Raw genomic sequence first — 14,754 nt, 5'->3', positions numbered from 1 at the left:
TCAAATGCCACATTTAGAGAAGCATTTGCATCTTGTAATGTTTTGCGTAATTTTCTTCTCTTGTAAAACAGGATTTTGCCTCCCAACTCAGTCTCATCAACGGTTCTTTCACTAGAACCGGCTTGCACATCTTCCATCTGAATTTCTTGATTACTTTCACCCTCAACATTAGACAAATCAACACCGTTGCCCCCCTCGTCTCCGGTGGCAGTTTCAGATTCCCAAAATGCCTGTTCAAGATCAGCAACATCTTCCTCAACATCAAACTGCACCGATCTTCTTCGTTGCCTAATGGAAGATTGCTCAACATTTTTACGAGGCATGGCTTATTTAGTTTTCCTTTTAGCAGCAGCACTTTTACGAACAGATCTTGTGCTCTTGCGCCTACCCTTTTCAACATGACGAGAAGAATCAACATGTCGACGAACATTTTCAGCATGAGAAGCAGTTTGGGATTCAAAATTTAACCCTGCTTTTTGCAAAGCAGAAATCATCTGATCCATCCGGGTTTTCTCCTTCTGTTGATTATTCAAAATCCTATCCAATTTAACATCACAAACATTTTCCAGGAACTATGAATATAAACAAATACAGCAAAGTGTTAAACTAAAGAGAGAAAAAAAAAGGAACAAAACTTTTACAGGAAAAACAGAGAGGACCCGTGAGAAATACCTCAATGCGACGCTCTAGAGAAGAGCTTTCACTGGATTTGCCAGCAATATTGGCATCTTCAGATTCACTTTCATCAGCACTTGAATTGTCCGGAGATTCATCAACCACCCCTTTACCTCGCTATTGAAATAAAATCCATACAACAATAATAATAAATAATGACATCAAAATAGAAAAAGAAAAACCACATTAAAAGTTAAACGAAAAGTAAAGGGCAATAAACACCATTACCTTTCCACTCGTGTACTCTTCGGATACAAGCAATTTCTTCACCTCATTGAAATGTGGAGATTTCTTGCTGACATACGACAACATCAGAGGTTCACGACAATTGCCAATAATATCAACATATTGTTTGCGATAGTCATTGAACCTAGACCAAACCCAAACACTAAAGCCAAAAACAAAACCAACAACACCATAATCAATGGTATGTTTGTTTGTCCCTTGCTTATATATTGATTTGAAACACCTCAGGAGTTCGGCCAAACACAAAGACCCCCAATTAAATTGCTCAAACAATTCAGTGTCCTCTATGTATACAATATGCTGCCACAACACCTTTTTATCAATTCTACCGCCCAATAAAACACGACCAAGAATGTAGACCTCTGCTAGCATCACCGCATCAAGGTCATCTTCAAAATCTACATTTTCAGCACTCATCACATTCTTCAAATCCCTCATTTCCAAATTCCTTTTACCATCTCCAACACCAATATATCTTCTCAAAAGATGACTGCCATTGGTTTTGTTATATTTAGCATAGAAAGATCTAGGAGGTTCAGTAATTGATAACCCAGTGACTCTTAAATGATTGCTCTGTAAATGTCACAAGTTTATCTTGTATATTAAAATGCATTTCATTGGTTTCAGAACACTGAACTTCCGACAACGACATAAAATTCACCAAGATACCCGGCATTTTTATATTATGTAATTCCATAAATTTCCCAAAAGGAAGATTCTTCAAAATCACCAACTGTTCTTTTGTAAGAAATTTCTCAACAAATTTAACAAACTTTTCATCCCCTCGCCATACAGCACTGATGCGTGTGTCCGTCCACTCTTCCGGAGGAATATAATAGTCAGCAACTTGTCCAAATTGTCATCTCATGATTTAGCACACTGACATGAGCAAAACATAAAATTCAATCAGGGAAAAAAAAGGGAAAAAAAAACACATAAAAAACATTACCAACAAAAATACATTACCAAAATGCATTACCAAAAACGTAAAAAGGAAAAAAAAAAACAGAAAACCCTATTCAAATAAAATACAGACACAAACAATTGAAGGAAATAACTTATCAACAAGTAATGAAATAGTAACTAATAACTTACAGATGAATTGAAACCCCACTAAGAGAAATCAATGAATGATAAAGATGATATAGGAAACGTGACAAAACAACTGCCTTCTTCAACTTTAAAGTGAACAAACGAAAATAAAAAGTAAAATACAGGAAGAGCGGGCAATATATATTGAACAAAAAAAAAATTAAAACTGCACACGTGCTAACCACGTGACAAAACTTATGCCGAAAGCGGCATAATATAAGTGTGTTAGGAATAAAAGTTTGTCGTTATAGGCATAACTGTGTGGCTTTATATAGAAGTTCAAATTAGTGCTTTTTAAATTGGAATAACTGTTGAAACGATTGGATTTCAATTGAATGAGGATACAGGGAGTTTTGCAGTTTTTTCTAAAAAAAACAAAACAGTTAGTGAAATTTGAATTGAGGTAACTGATGCAATTATTGACAAACATACAAAGAGTTTTCAGTTTTTTTTTTCTTTTTTTTTAAAAAAGAAAAAAATTAATACATTTTCAATTGGAAGTAAATGTAGAAATACCTATTAGAGATATTGGGAATAAGAGTCACTTTTTCATTATCTTTTTTTATTTCTAGCGAAAAAAAAAACTGTTACTACGAATTTAGAAGTATGCCGGAAGGGGCATAATTTCTGTTCCCAACGGGTAAACTTATGCCGGAGGCGGCAAGATTAAAATTATTGATTTTTTTTAAAGCAAAAACAGTTACTAAAATTTAAATTGGAGTAACTGTCGCAACTATTGACAAAAATACAAAGAATTTTTCAGTTTTTCTTTCCATTTAAAAAAAAAAAAAAAAATTAATACATTAATTGGAAGTAACTGTCGCACTTATTGGAGATGTTTTGGAACAAGAGTCACTTTTTAATTATCTTTTTTATTTTTAGGAAAAACAGTTACTTCCATCTTAGAAGTATGCCGGAAGGGGCAGAACATCTATTGAGAAAATGGCAAAAGTATGCCCGTTAAGGCAGACTACAGAACACAGTTTGAAAAAGTGAAACTTCATTATATGTACAGAAATGAAAGACCAATTTACATATACATCATTCGAAAAAGGGAGAAACACAATAACATAACACTTGCCGTAAATAACAACAAAAAAATCAATTCACTTTCCTAACTCTTCTGCAGTACAATATATATCTTCAGCAGCAGAACTCAACCGTTTCTCAACTGGAGTACTGCTTGGTGTAAGCAAATACCAATTAGGATAACCATCATCTTCTTTGTTTCCATCTTCGCATCTCGGACGTTTTCTACTACCATCTTCTTCTTTGTTTCCATCTTCGCATCTCAGACGTTTTCTACTATCTTCAACAACAGCTGCTACTTCATTTACATTTTGTGATGCTTCATTAGAAGAAAACAAAATATCTCCGCGTTGAAAAGCATCATTAATTGCAACAATTTCTTTAAGTGCTTCTTTTTTTGCGCGGTCTTTATTTTCTTTCACATATTCCTTTTCAAACTGAGAAATAGTTTGAGTTTTATTAGACAGTTGACTTGATGAAGAAACAACAGCATCACAGAGCATATCGAGCATGCGAGACGTCTCATTTTTTGTAGACCTTGCTTTACAAGCTTTACAAGATTTCTTTTCGCTATGCAGTCGAACTAAACTTTCAACACAATGCATCACATAATCAAATTTACTTTCCAAACTGTCAAGTCTACTTTCTAAACAAGTTCTTTTAGCACTTTCAGAAGCTGCTACACCTGACTTTGTTTCATCATGTACACGAACTAAGCTATCCACAACATTAATCGCGCCAACAAAATTTTTATCCAATTTTTCGAAACGGCTATCCAAAGACTACAAAAAAACGAAAAAAAAAATAAACAAAGAAGAAAAGAAAATGAGAATAAACAAAAACAACTGCAGCATGCAAAGTATACATATCATATTAACAAACTCAAAAATAAAAGGCCATACCTTTACTTGATTGACAATTGTAGATCGTTCATCATCAAGTTGCTTCTTCACACTAGACAAAACACCCTGTATAACAGATCAATAAAACAACACATTACTTTTGATGTCACTAAATTAATGTTGAACAAGTATGCCGGAACCGGCAGAACTGAAGTCTGAAAATGAAAACAGTTTGCCGGTAGGGGCAGAATTCAAATATGAAAGGAGAACTGTATGCCGGAAGGGGCAGATTTTAAGTTTGCAAAACCAAAAAATATGCCTCAAGAGGCATAAAGTTTCATTTCTAAAACCAAAACAGAGAAGACTGCAAAATGTGTTACCTACAAAAATTAGTCTCAAAATGAGAACAGTATGCCGGTAGGGGCAGAATTGAAAATATGAAAGGAGAAATGTATGCCGGAAGGGGCAGATTCTACGTTTGCAAAACCAAAAAGTATGGCTCAAGGGGCATAAACATTAATTTCTATAACCAAAACAGAAAAGACTACAAAAATGTCTACTACTAAAATACTATACCACAAGGCCTCTAACTCATAATTCAGTTAAACAACCAAAAACACAAAAAGCAAAGTACAACTTACATCAACTATCTGAGAAGTAACTTCAGATGGCAAAACCGCACGGGAAGAACAAGGGCCTTAATCATCAGGAAATTTAAGTGCAACTGCATAATCCAGCATCTCTTGTTCCGTACCAACAACAACAGCATGGACAATAAATTTCTTGAATCTCTATAACACAATATAAACACATCAATTTAGACAAAAACACAAAAAATAACAAGAGGGAAAAAGAACCAAGAAAAAGAAGCATCAACAAAAGGGGAACACATACTTTTTCAGCATGGAAGAAATTATCAGTAATAACTTTATAATCAACTTGCTTTGAAGGACCCCAAGACAACATACGAGGAGACTTCAGACCATGAAAACTTGAAAACACTCGAAAGATAGGGAAAACCTCCAACAGCCACACATTTAAAGCGTAAGGGAAACCACTAATCATATAACGTGTAGATGTCGTGCTCTTGAAAGTCTTCACACGACCACGAATCGACCGTACCAACCAATTAAAACTAAGAGAACCCCAAGGATAAGACACCCGAAGATTGTCATCGTCAATTATCTTCATTAGATGACCTTTAACAACACATTTCTCGTTACGACCCAACAAAACCCTCTCCAATATATCCTCAGCAAGTCTAACAGGATCACTAGATCTTTCCCAAAAACCACCAGTACGATTACTTGACTTGATCTGTAAAATACTCCTGAGATCACACAACCTTATTCTATCCTGATTTGGAAAATAAAGTCTCAACAATCTATTTGGTCTACTAGACACAACACTAAAATCGCCAACACAAGAATCCAACCCAGTAATAAGACGGAAAGACTCGGAATCAAATACACACACGCGATCAAAAATCTTAAACTTTAACGCACTATCATTACTAGATGAAAGTTACGATAAGATCAAGCAATGGAAAATACTATCACTCAGGCGGACATCAACCAAATCCATAAACTGTCCAAACACACCCTTTTTCAACAACTCCAATTGAGAGACACTCAAAAAGGACAAAATCAAACTCCGAAAATGAAAATCACCACTCCACATGCCACCTCCTTCAACCCAATGTTCAAACTTAACCAAGGGATGTTCCTCCTATAAAAGAAAAATTAATGTCAACAGAAACCAAGAGTTTACATAAGAATAAATCAAAAATGAGAATGAAAATAATTAACATATACCATGATAAAAAATCAGCCCCTAGACTGGTACACAAATACCTGCATAATAGAAGAAAGAACCAAAACACATAAGATTGCATAAAAGGCCAACATTATTAACAAAACAACACCAAAACACATAAAGATTGCATAAAAACCAAAATTATTAACAAGACAACACCAAAAAACCAAGACACACATAAATTAACTTAATTCATGAAGTTATGCCGGAACAGGCATAACTTTATGTCGGAACCGGCATAACTTCAGTTTCAAAAAGCAACAACTCTGCCGGACCCGACATATGTTGCTTCAGACAAACACATTCTTCACAAAACCTAGATTATTAAACAAAAACAACAGCAACAACATAAAACAGCTGTTCACAGACAAAACTTCAAATATTCAACAAAGAGAAAACCAAAACGCATATCAAAATCAACTAAAACATATTACGACATTCATAATACGACATTCAAAAAACCAGAATATATACATGGGGAACGAAACTAAAGTTCAAAAAATCATACAGACACTGTAACAAAAACACTAGAATTTTAAATAAAAAAGGATCAATTAAATATAAAAAACGACGAAGACAAAGATATCAATTCAACATAAAAACAAATATTGAAACGAGCAAAATATCCAAATTCGCACCTAAATTTTAGAACAGATAAGACAGACACAAAACAGATGAGGAACGAAGAAGCAAAAAAAGAAAAGAAAAGGGCAAATGACGAAATAGAAAGGGTTTTAATGGGGTAAGAGTAATTTCGTCAAAAAATATTCATTAAACAGGCGACAGGGGCAAAAATTAAAGAAGGCATAAATGAAGGGCAAAATATAAAGACTAGCTCAAAAGAAGGGCATTCCGCGCAAAAAAAAAGAAAGTTTGGTTCATCTCTTGAGTAGGGACAAGTAAGGTCCAACTTCAGAATCGTGAGTAGGGATTGTTGCTTTACTTTACTTTTGGAGGAGAAGACATATTTAGTACACAAATTAGTGCATGCCTCATTCACGCACGAATTTTGTGCGTGAAAGGCCAAACTTTTATTTTTGCAGTTTGGTCCTTTCACGCACTAAATTAGTGCGTGAAACCTACTTATGTTTTTTTTTTTTTGTGTTAGTTTGGTTCAATTTTTTTTTTGTCCTACAAAAATCTCGGATTCGGACCAGCGATGGAGACTAGACTTTACCATGAGTTAACACTTACAATTTAGCAGAAAATTCTGTTATTTGGAGATATACATATATCCAATGCATATAATATAAGAAAAATAGTTATTAAAAATAGAGGTAGAATTTAAAGTAATTTTTAAAAAGATTGTCTACTTATATTGTCAATTAATTTTTAACTATAGTTTAAAAAATATTTCATTAATGATAATCAAATATCACGACCTAAGTATTAAGTAATCTTAGAATGAGGATATCAATCTTACACAAAAAAATACCGCTATCTAAAGTAACCTTGGGGGGTTGCGTATAGCATTCTAAGATCTCAATACGAGAAAGAAATCAGACCTAAAACCTCACTACGTTAAAGTAAAGACAACATAAACTGAGGGAAAAGAACATATGTTCTTACACGGGACGGGTCAAATCTATATAAAACATAGAACGAGAGAGTAAGTTGCAACAAAAGAGAAAGTGCAACTTATAAATAATAATCAGAAAACATAATGATAAGCTTGCAAATTCATAATAAGTTTATTCTATTTATAATATTAATGAACTTAAATTAAAATTTAATAAGATATAATATTATTAAATTATTGGTAAATACCTAGTAAAACTAAAATAACATATTTAATATAGAAAGACATAACATAGATGAGAGATTGCAAATGTCAATTGAAAAATAGACATGATACAAGATAGGAGGGAAAATATCTATTATTCAAAGTTAGAGGCAGAGTTTGAGTTTTAATATAATAGCATGTGAATCAGTCATATCCTAAGTGGTCATTTGGTGCATGGCCAAAATTATCCCGGGATTATAATCTCGGGACTAATTTATCCCATATCTTGGGACTATTTTATATCATCTTTTAGATGGTATAAAATAGTCCCAGGATAAGTGGTATAAGAAGGTATATCTCAGCTTATAACATGGGATGCATTTTATACTTTGTTTGGTACAAGATATAAATTTATCTCAGGATAAATTTAAACCTTCTACCAAACATGGTACAAAAAATTAGTGCTGGGATATCCAGCTTATATCTTCTACCAAACGACCCCTAAGGGTGTTTTAGAACATCAACGTATAACTTTAGGTTGTATTATTATATAATTAACTAACTATTTTAGTAATTAACGTCTTAGCAATAATGATCTGGATTCTGTCATTGCAATCAGAAGTGTAAATATGTTTAAGTTTGCCGTTTTCAAAGAGTGATCAATTTTTAAATTTTCCCAAGAGAAGTACAGTCCTTTCAAGAAAACTAAACCAAAAACGTAATCAAATTGCAACATGAGCATTTTCCAGTTTATATGTCTATTGTCATTTTCAAGTTCAAGGACAAACTTAATCACCCGCATTAAGCTGACATTAGATTTATCCTATTTTTCGGATAATTCTTACCGTTTCAATTTGTTTAAGGTATTTTGACTCGACACAAAATTCTAGAAAAAAAAACAATATCTTTTGAAAAATTTGTGGTCTTATAAATCTTTAATAAACATATTTGATTTTAAGTATATTTAATACTTGTGTGGCTATAAAAACTTTTTATTAAATGTAAAATAAAAAAATTGAATTGCTTTGGTAAGAATAAGGTTAATTGTTTCTTGATTTGGTAAGTAAACACTCTTTTTTACCAAAGAAAGAGTAAGCGGACACTCTTTTTATTCTGGAGGAAGTAATTTTTTATGCACTTAATGGAGTTTAAATCTGAATAGTAAAAAGTGGATGAAGTAGCGATGAAATACCATTTTTACATAATTTTTTAAATATATATAATCTTAATGATATTAAAATTTTGTTATATATCTTTTAATCATTTAAACTCAAAGTTATTTAGGAATTAAAATTTGATTAATTAAAATTTAAATCTAAATAAATAAATATATTTAATTTAATAATATTAATATTCGAATGATTAAAATTTAAATCTTTATTATGTGCATATATAAGATCTCAACCTTTGGTGGTGCTCTCGCAGTTTCATAATAAGTGGTCTTTTTAGTTTATACACACCTCTTAAGATTGTTCAATCCTAGAAAATTAAAACTGATTTTACTAATTTATCCCTAATCAAATTTTATCTCTTTCTAAGTTGACATTGGATTAAGTGCTTAGAAAAAAAAACTTAATAATTCTTAATTATGTAAATAAGAATAATTTTGAAAGAATAAAATTAATTTACCACATATTTTAAAACAAAATGAAAAGCTTACTAATAGAAAGAAGTTTAACCTCAAGTAGGCTGGCTTGGCTGGTCAGTTGCAATAGCCGATGATAAACCCAATTAAATACAATACAACAAAGCAGAAAGAAAATAATAATTGAACAACTGATAATATTATTAGATTTTGCATAATTGAAATCCAGCTTTTACATCAGCGTTTTCTCTTCTTTCTTTCTTTCTCTCTCTTCACTCTGCTTTTCTCTCCCTGTTAGGGTTTCAGGGAGCGCCGCTTCTGTTCTCTTCGATCTTCACAACTTTCAGGTAGTTCATTATAACTTGTTTTTTTTTATGGAGTATTATGTAATTTGAATTTGGATTAGGGTTCTATTAACTGCTTGATCTATAAGTTTCTAATATGCTTCAATTTGTTTATGAATGTTTAATATTTGAACTGCGATCTATGCGTTTCCTGGTTCAGTTTAATACTTTTTGATCTAATTGTTTTCTCGTATCCTTATAACTGATATAATTTTCTTCCTCTTTTGGTGGTGTGTGCAATTTCAAACTTTGGCTTTTTTTAATTGAGGATTTACTTATGCTGATTTATTGAGTTTTAAAGCTCGTTAGTACCAATGTAATTAAGGATTGCCCTATAGATTATGGACCGGTGCAGTGGTGGTTTAGGATATTACATCGGCGATAATTAACTTTTTTATTTATTATGCTGGTTCATTGAGTTTTTAAGTTCTTTAATTTTTTTTTGGGGGTTAAGATTATAGCTTTGTTGATGTAGTGGGAAATGCTGGTGTACAGGTAATTGGGACTTTTGACGGCTCTATGGTGGTTTATACTTGTTTTTGGTTAATGTTAACGAGTTCTCATTGGTTCAGTTGATAGTTGAAGAACTTGGATTTGTGCTTTATTGTCGCTTTTAATAAACCAAAGAAAAATTGTCGCCTTTTGCATTGGCAACGTCATAAGTTTTTCTTGCTGGATCGTTAATTATGTTGGTCCATTACCTTTTTATTTTTGCTACGTATTGTCTGGTATCTACTTATCCAGGAAAAAAAGCTATTGGCTGGTACATTATGTAATGTGCAAATCTGATCTGTTCATCTTTTCTATATATAGTTTACTTATTTGATTTGGTTAAAGCTATCTCTTTGTTTGTCCTTAACTGGATTTTCCTTGTTCTACAAATGCCCCCCCCCCCCCCCCCCAAACACACATATATATGCTTAGAATTTTGATGACAGAAAAAGAATTTAGCATTGATAACAGTCGGCTTCATTGAACTTCTAGTTGCGTCTACATTGCATTTCTTTCTGTTTAAGAAGCACTTCTTTAATCTAGCAGCATGGTCTCCCAATGGTACTGCATTTGTTTAGTTCTGTTTTTCTTGCTCTTGGAAATTTATCTGCTTTCGTTTTGTCTAATAATTTCTTTAGTAGCATTACTTCAGGTGCTTTCATTTGGATGATCTTTGGAATCTAACTTGCATCTTATCATGTTTTCTTGCAGATATAATATGGCAATGGAAGTCACCCAGATCCTTCTTAATGCACAGTCAGTTGATTCAACAGTGCGGAAACATGCTGAGGAAACACTAAAACAGTTTCAGGAGCAAAATCTTCCTGGTTTCTTGTTGTCTCTGTCTGGAGAGCTTGCTAGTGAAGAGAAGCCAGTTGACAGTCGAAAGTTGGCTGGTTTAATACTTAAAAATGCTTTGGATGCCAAGGAACAACATAGGAAATTTGAGCTTGTGCAAAGATGGCTATCACTTGATATGGCTGTGAAGGCACAGATAAAGACATGTTTATTACAGACGCTCTCTTCTCCTGTGCCTGACGCTCATTCAACCGCAGCACAAGTCATTGCTAAGGTTGCTGGCATTGAGCTGCCTCAGAAGCAATGGCCTGAGTTAATTGGTTCACTCCTATCAAATATTCACCAGGTCCCTGCTCATGTTAAGCAAGCTACTTTAGAGACTCTGGGTTATTTATGTGAGGAAGTTTCTCCTGATGTTGTGGACCAGGATCACGTAAATAAAATCCTTACAGCTGTAGTTCAGGGTATGAACGCCGAAGAAGGGAATAATGACGTGAGGCTTGCTGCTACCCGAGCATTATATAATGCTCTTAGTTTTGCTCAAGCAAACTTCAACAATGACATGGAGCGTGACTTTATAATGAGAGTTGTATGTGAGGCTACTCTGTCTCCAGAAGTCAAAATTCGACAGGCTGCTTTTGAATGTTTAGTCTCCATTTCATCAACATATTATGAGAAATTGGCTCCATACATCCAAGATATCTTTAACATTACAGCAAAGGCTGTTAAAGAGGATGTAGAGCCTGTTGCTCTTCAAGCTATTGAATTTTGGAGCTCAATCTGTGATGAGGAGATCGATATTTTAGAAGATTATGGGGGTGATTTCACTGCAGATTCTGATGTTCCTTGCTATTATTTCATCAAGCAGGCTCTCCCTGCTCTTGTGCCTATGCTGTTGGAGACACTTCTTAAGCAAGAAGAAGATCAGGACCAGGATGAAGGTGCTTGGAATCTTGCAATGGCTGGAGGCACTTGCCTTGGACTGGTGGCCCGAACTGTTGGAGATGATATTGTTCCACTTGTTATGCCATTCATCCAAGAAAACATTTCAAAACCTGATTGGAGGCAAAGAGAGGCTGCAACATATGCCTTTGGTTCCATTTTGGAAGGTCCTTCTCCTGACAAGTTAACACCTCTTGTTAACGTTGGTTTGAACTTCATGCTTAGTGCATTGACAAAGGATCCCAATAGCCATGTGAAGGATACAACTGCATGGACCCTGGGAAGGATATTTGAGTTTCTTCATGGTTCTACAGTGGAGACACCCATTATTACTCCTGCAAACTGCCAGCTGATAATCACAGTTCTACTTCAGAGCATGAAGGATGCTCCAAATGTTGCTGAAAAAGCCTGTGGTGCTCTCTATTTCCTTGCTCAAGGCTACGAGGATATGGGTGCATCATCTCCCTTGACACCTTATTTCCAGGAAATCGTGCAATCGCTTCTTACAGTTACTCACAGAGAAGATGCTGGTGAGTCGCGACTTAGGACTGCTGCATATGAGACATTGAATGAAGTAGTTAGGTGTTCAACAGATGAAACAGCTCCAATGGTCTTGCAGCTTGCTCCTATCATTATGACAGAGCTTCACCAGACTCTCGAGGGTCAGAAGCTTTCATCTGACGAGAGAGAGAAGCAGAGTGAGTTGCAAGGTCTTCTGTGTGGTTGCTTACAGGTCATTATTCAGAAATTGGGGGCTTCAGAGCCAACAAAGTATGTTTTCATGCAGTATGCAGATCAGATCATGAACCTTTTTCTCAGGGTTTTTGCATGTAGAAATGCTACGGTGCATGAGGAAGCCATGCTTGCCATTGGAGCCCTAGCCTATGCAACTGGTCCCGACTTTGGCAAGTACATGCCTGAATTTTACAAGTACTTGGAAATGGGCCTTCAGAATTTCGAGGAGTACCAAGTGTGTGCTGTTACGGTTGGTGTTGTGGGTGATGTATGTAGAGCTTTGGAAGATAAGATCCTACCTTACTGTGATGGTATAATGACTCAGCTTCTCAAGGACCTGTCAAGTAACCAGCTGCATCGATCTGTAAAGCCTCCAATATTTTCATGCCTTGGTGACATAGCGTTGGCAATAGGAGAGAATTTTGAAAAGTACTTGATGTATGCCATGCCAATGCTCCAGAGTGCTGCAGAGCTGTCTGCCCACACATCTGCTGCAGATGATGAGATGATAGAATACACAAATCTTCTGAGGAATGGAATCTTGGAGGCTTATTCAGGGATATTTCAGGGCTTCAAGAATTCCCCTAAAACTCAACTTCTGATTCCATATGCACCTCATATCCTGCAATTCCTGGATAGCATTTACATGGAGAAAGATATGTAAGTATTACGTGATTTCTTCTGCATTGTTCATTTTCACTCTTTAATGATGTCATCTTTATTCTGATTTCCTGGATCTTTCCTCTTTTTTTCTTCCAAATTTTAGGGATGATGTGGTGATGAAAACAGCTATTGGAGTTCTAGGAGATCTAGCAGATACTCTGGGCAGTAATGCTGGTTCATTGATTCAACAATCATTATCAAGCAAAGACTTTTTGAATGAATGCTTGTCGTCAGATGACCATTTGATTAAGGAATCTGCTGAGTGGGCAAAGTTGGCCATCACTCGTGCCATTTCAGTTTGAGGCTGTGGCCGCTTTGGTACATACTTTTTTTCTTTCTAGTAGGTCCATGCATGCATATGGTTGTGTCCAGTTGGGGTCCGAAATTGCATTCACGAGTCTTGTCATTGATGTTATCTGACAACGGAGGAAATCTACCATCATGTTGTCGTTAACTCATGCGCCAGCACCGGGGTCGGGGTCGAGGTCGAGGTCTTGTTTTTCCATGGAGGAGGGGTGGGTGGGGGAAGGTTACTACTCAAGAGTTGAAAGGCCTTTCATTCAGCATGTGATTTTGCTGGTGCTGTGTATTGTGGTTGAAGGGGTCTGCTGTAACTTACTGAACGAACAAGTCAGGTTGCTGGTTTGTTGGGTTTTCCGTGGGTCTATCTGGTAAGAAGAGGCCCCCAAATCATCCTTGTGCTGCCGTCTTCTCCAAGGGCTTTAAGGGTCATGTATAAGTTCAAAGTTTTGGTAGTCATGATACTTCAAGCCAAAGCTTCTTTGATATTGTCCCATCTATTTTTTTCTTTGGGTCTGTCAGTCATCGGTCAAAGCAGCTGCATTTTTTTTACATTCAAATTGCATACATCTCATTCATTTCTCTTGCATATACTGGTGGTGGGGTAACCCACTTTTTTTTTTAATTTAAGGTATTGCGTCTGCATCTTCATGTTTACTACTTCTGGTTTGTTTTCGGCAGTAGTTATTTTTGCACGTCAGTAGTAGATCGTGCATCCATGAAAGCGTGTAAGCTTCCTTTCTCGTGCTGTTACAATAATATAGTTTTTTTCTCTTGATCGTAGTATTATAGTATATTTGGTTGTTTTTTCGGAGGGCATGATGTGGAGATGCCACTAACCTAAGTGGCATCTAAGCAATAGATTGAAGATCATTTTTTTAGTAGATTCACTTGCTACTGTATCTGCCATGCCCGTTGGTTTTCCAGTTTAGTAGTGTTGAAACCGTTTGCAAGGTTTATTTGAAACCAGGAACAACTGAAGTTAACTACTTGCCCAAACTTATTTATCATATTGAAATTCGAAAAGATGCCAGTGGGGGAAAACTTGTTCCAGTTGTGAAACACGGTTCTTTACAAAAGATTTTTTTGAGGAAGAAAACGTGACATATACATTATCCATCGAGTTATCTCAAGTAGAACGAACCTCCCAATGTAGTAAATCAGCTACTCTCTCTGTTTACTTTTACTTGTCCACTTTGGACTTTTCACGCTATTTAAGAAATAGTAAATGAAGTGCATAATTTACGAATGTACTCATATTAATTGGTGTATAGTTTTATTGGATTTGAAAAATGATTTGAAGTGAGTAATTAATATTATGGATAAAACAGAAAAAATAAAATTGTTTTGTTAAAAGAGATAAGTAAAAGTGAAAATTTATTTTTAAAATACTGGATAAGTAAAAGTGAACGGGAGTACATATTTTTTTGGTAGAACGGGCGACTTTGGGAACAAGTCGGCAATTCTTACAAA

General features: G+C 35.0%; 1 protein-coding gene across 1 annotated transcript; it reads left to right on the top strand.

Annotated features, from left to right (window-relative positions):
- The first annotated feature begins 9,113 nt into the window (after positions 1-9,113).
- On the top strand, positions 9,114-14,057 carry LOC132632107 (importin subunit beta-1). Its single transcript, XM_060347938.1, has 3 exons — positions 9,114-9,354; positions 10,555-12,978; positions 13,085-14,057. Exons 2-3 carry the CDS (start codon positions 10,562-10,564, stop codon positions 13,281-13,283), a joined length of 2,616 nt encoding a protein of 871 aa, XP_060203921.1. The 5' UTR covers positions 9,114-9,354; positions 10,555-10,561; the 3' UTR covers positions 13,284-14,057.
- Positions 14,058-14,754: the final 697 nt, after the last annotated feature.

The sequence above is a fragment of the Lycium barbarum genome, chromosome 3, assembly GCF_019175385.1.
Source record: "Lycium barbarum isolate Lr01 chromosome 3, ASM1917538v2, whole genome shotgun sequence".
Taxonomy (NCBI): domain Eukaryota; kingdom Viridiplantae; phylum Streptophyta; class Magnoliopsida; order Solanales; family Solanaceae; genus Lycium; species Lycium barbarum.
This window is presented reverse-complemented; position numbering and strand designations above follow the sequence as displayed.

What these genes read in the sequence shown, in the direction of transcription:
- LOC132632107 (XM_060347938.1), top strand. Translation starts at nt 10,562, where the DNA reads ATGGCAATGGAAGTCACCCAGATCCTTCTTAATGCACAGTCAGTTGAT. An exon ending in ATTTACATGGAGAAAGATAT is followed by an intron (nt 12,979 to 13,084) that starts GTAAGTATTACG and finishes TCCAAATTTTAG; the next exon opens with GGATGATGTGGTGATGAAAA.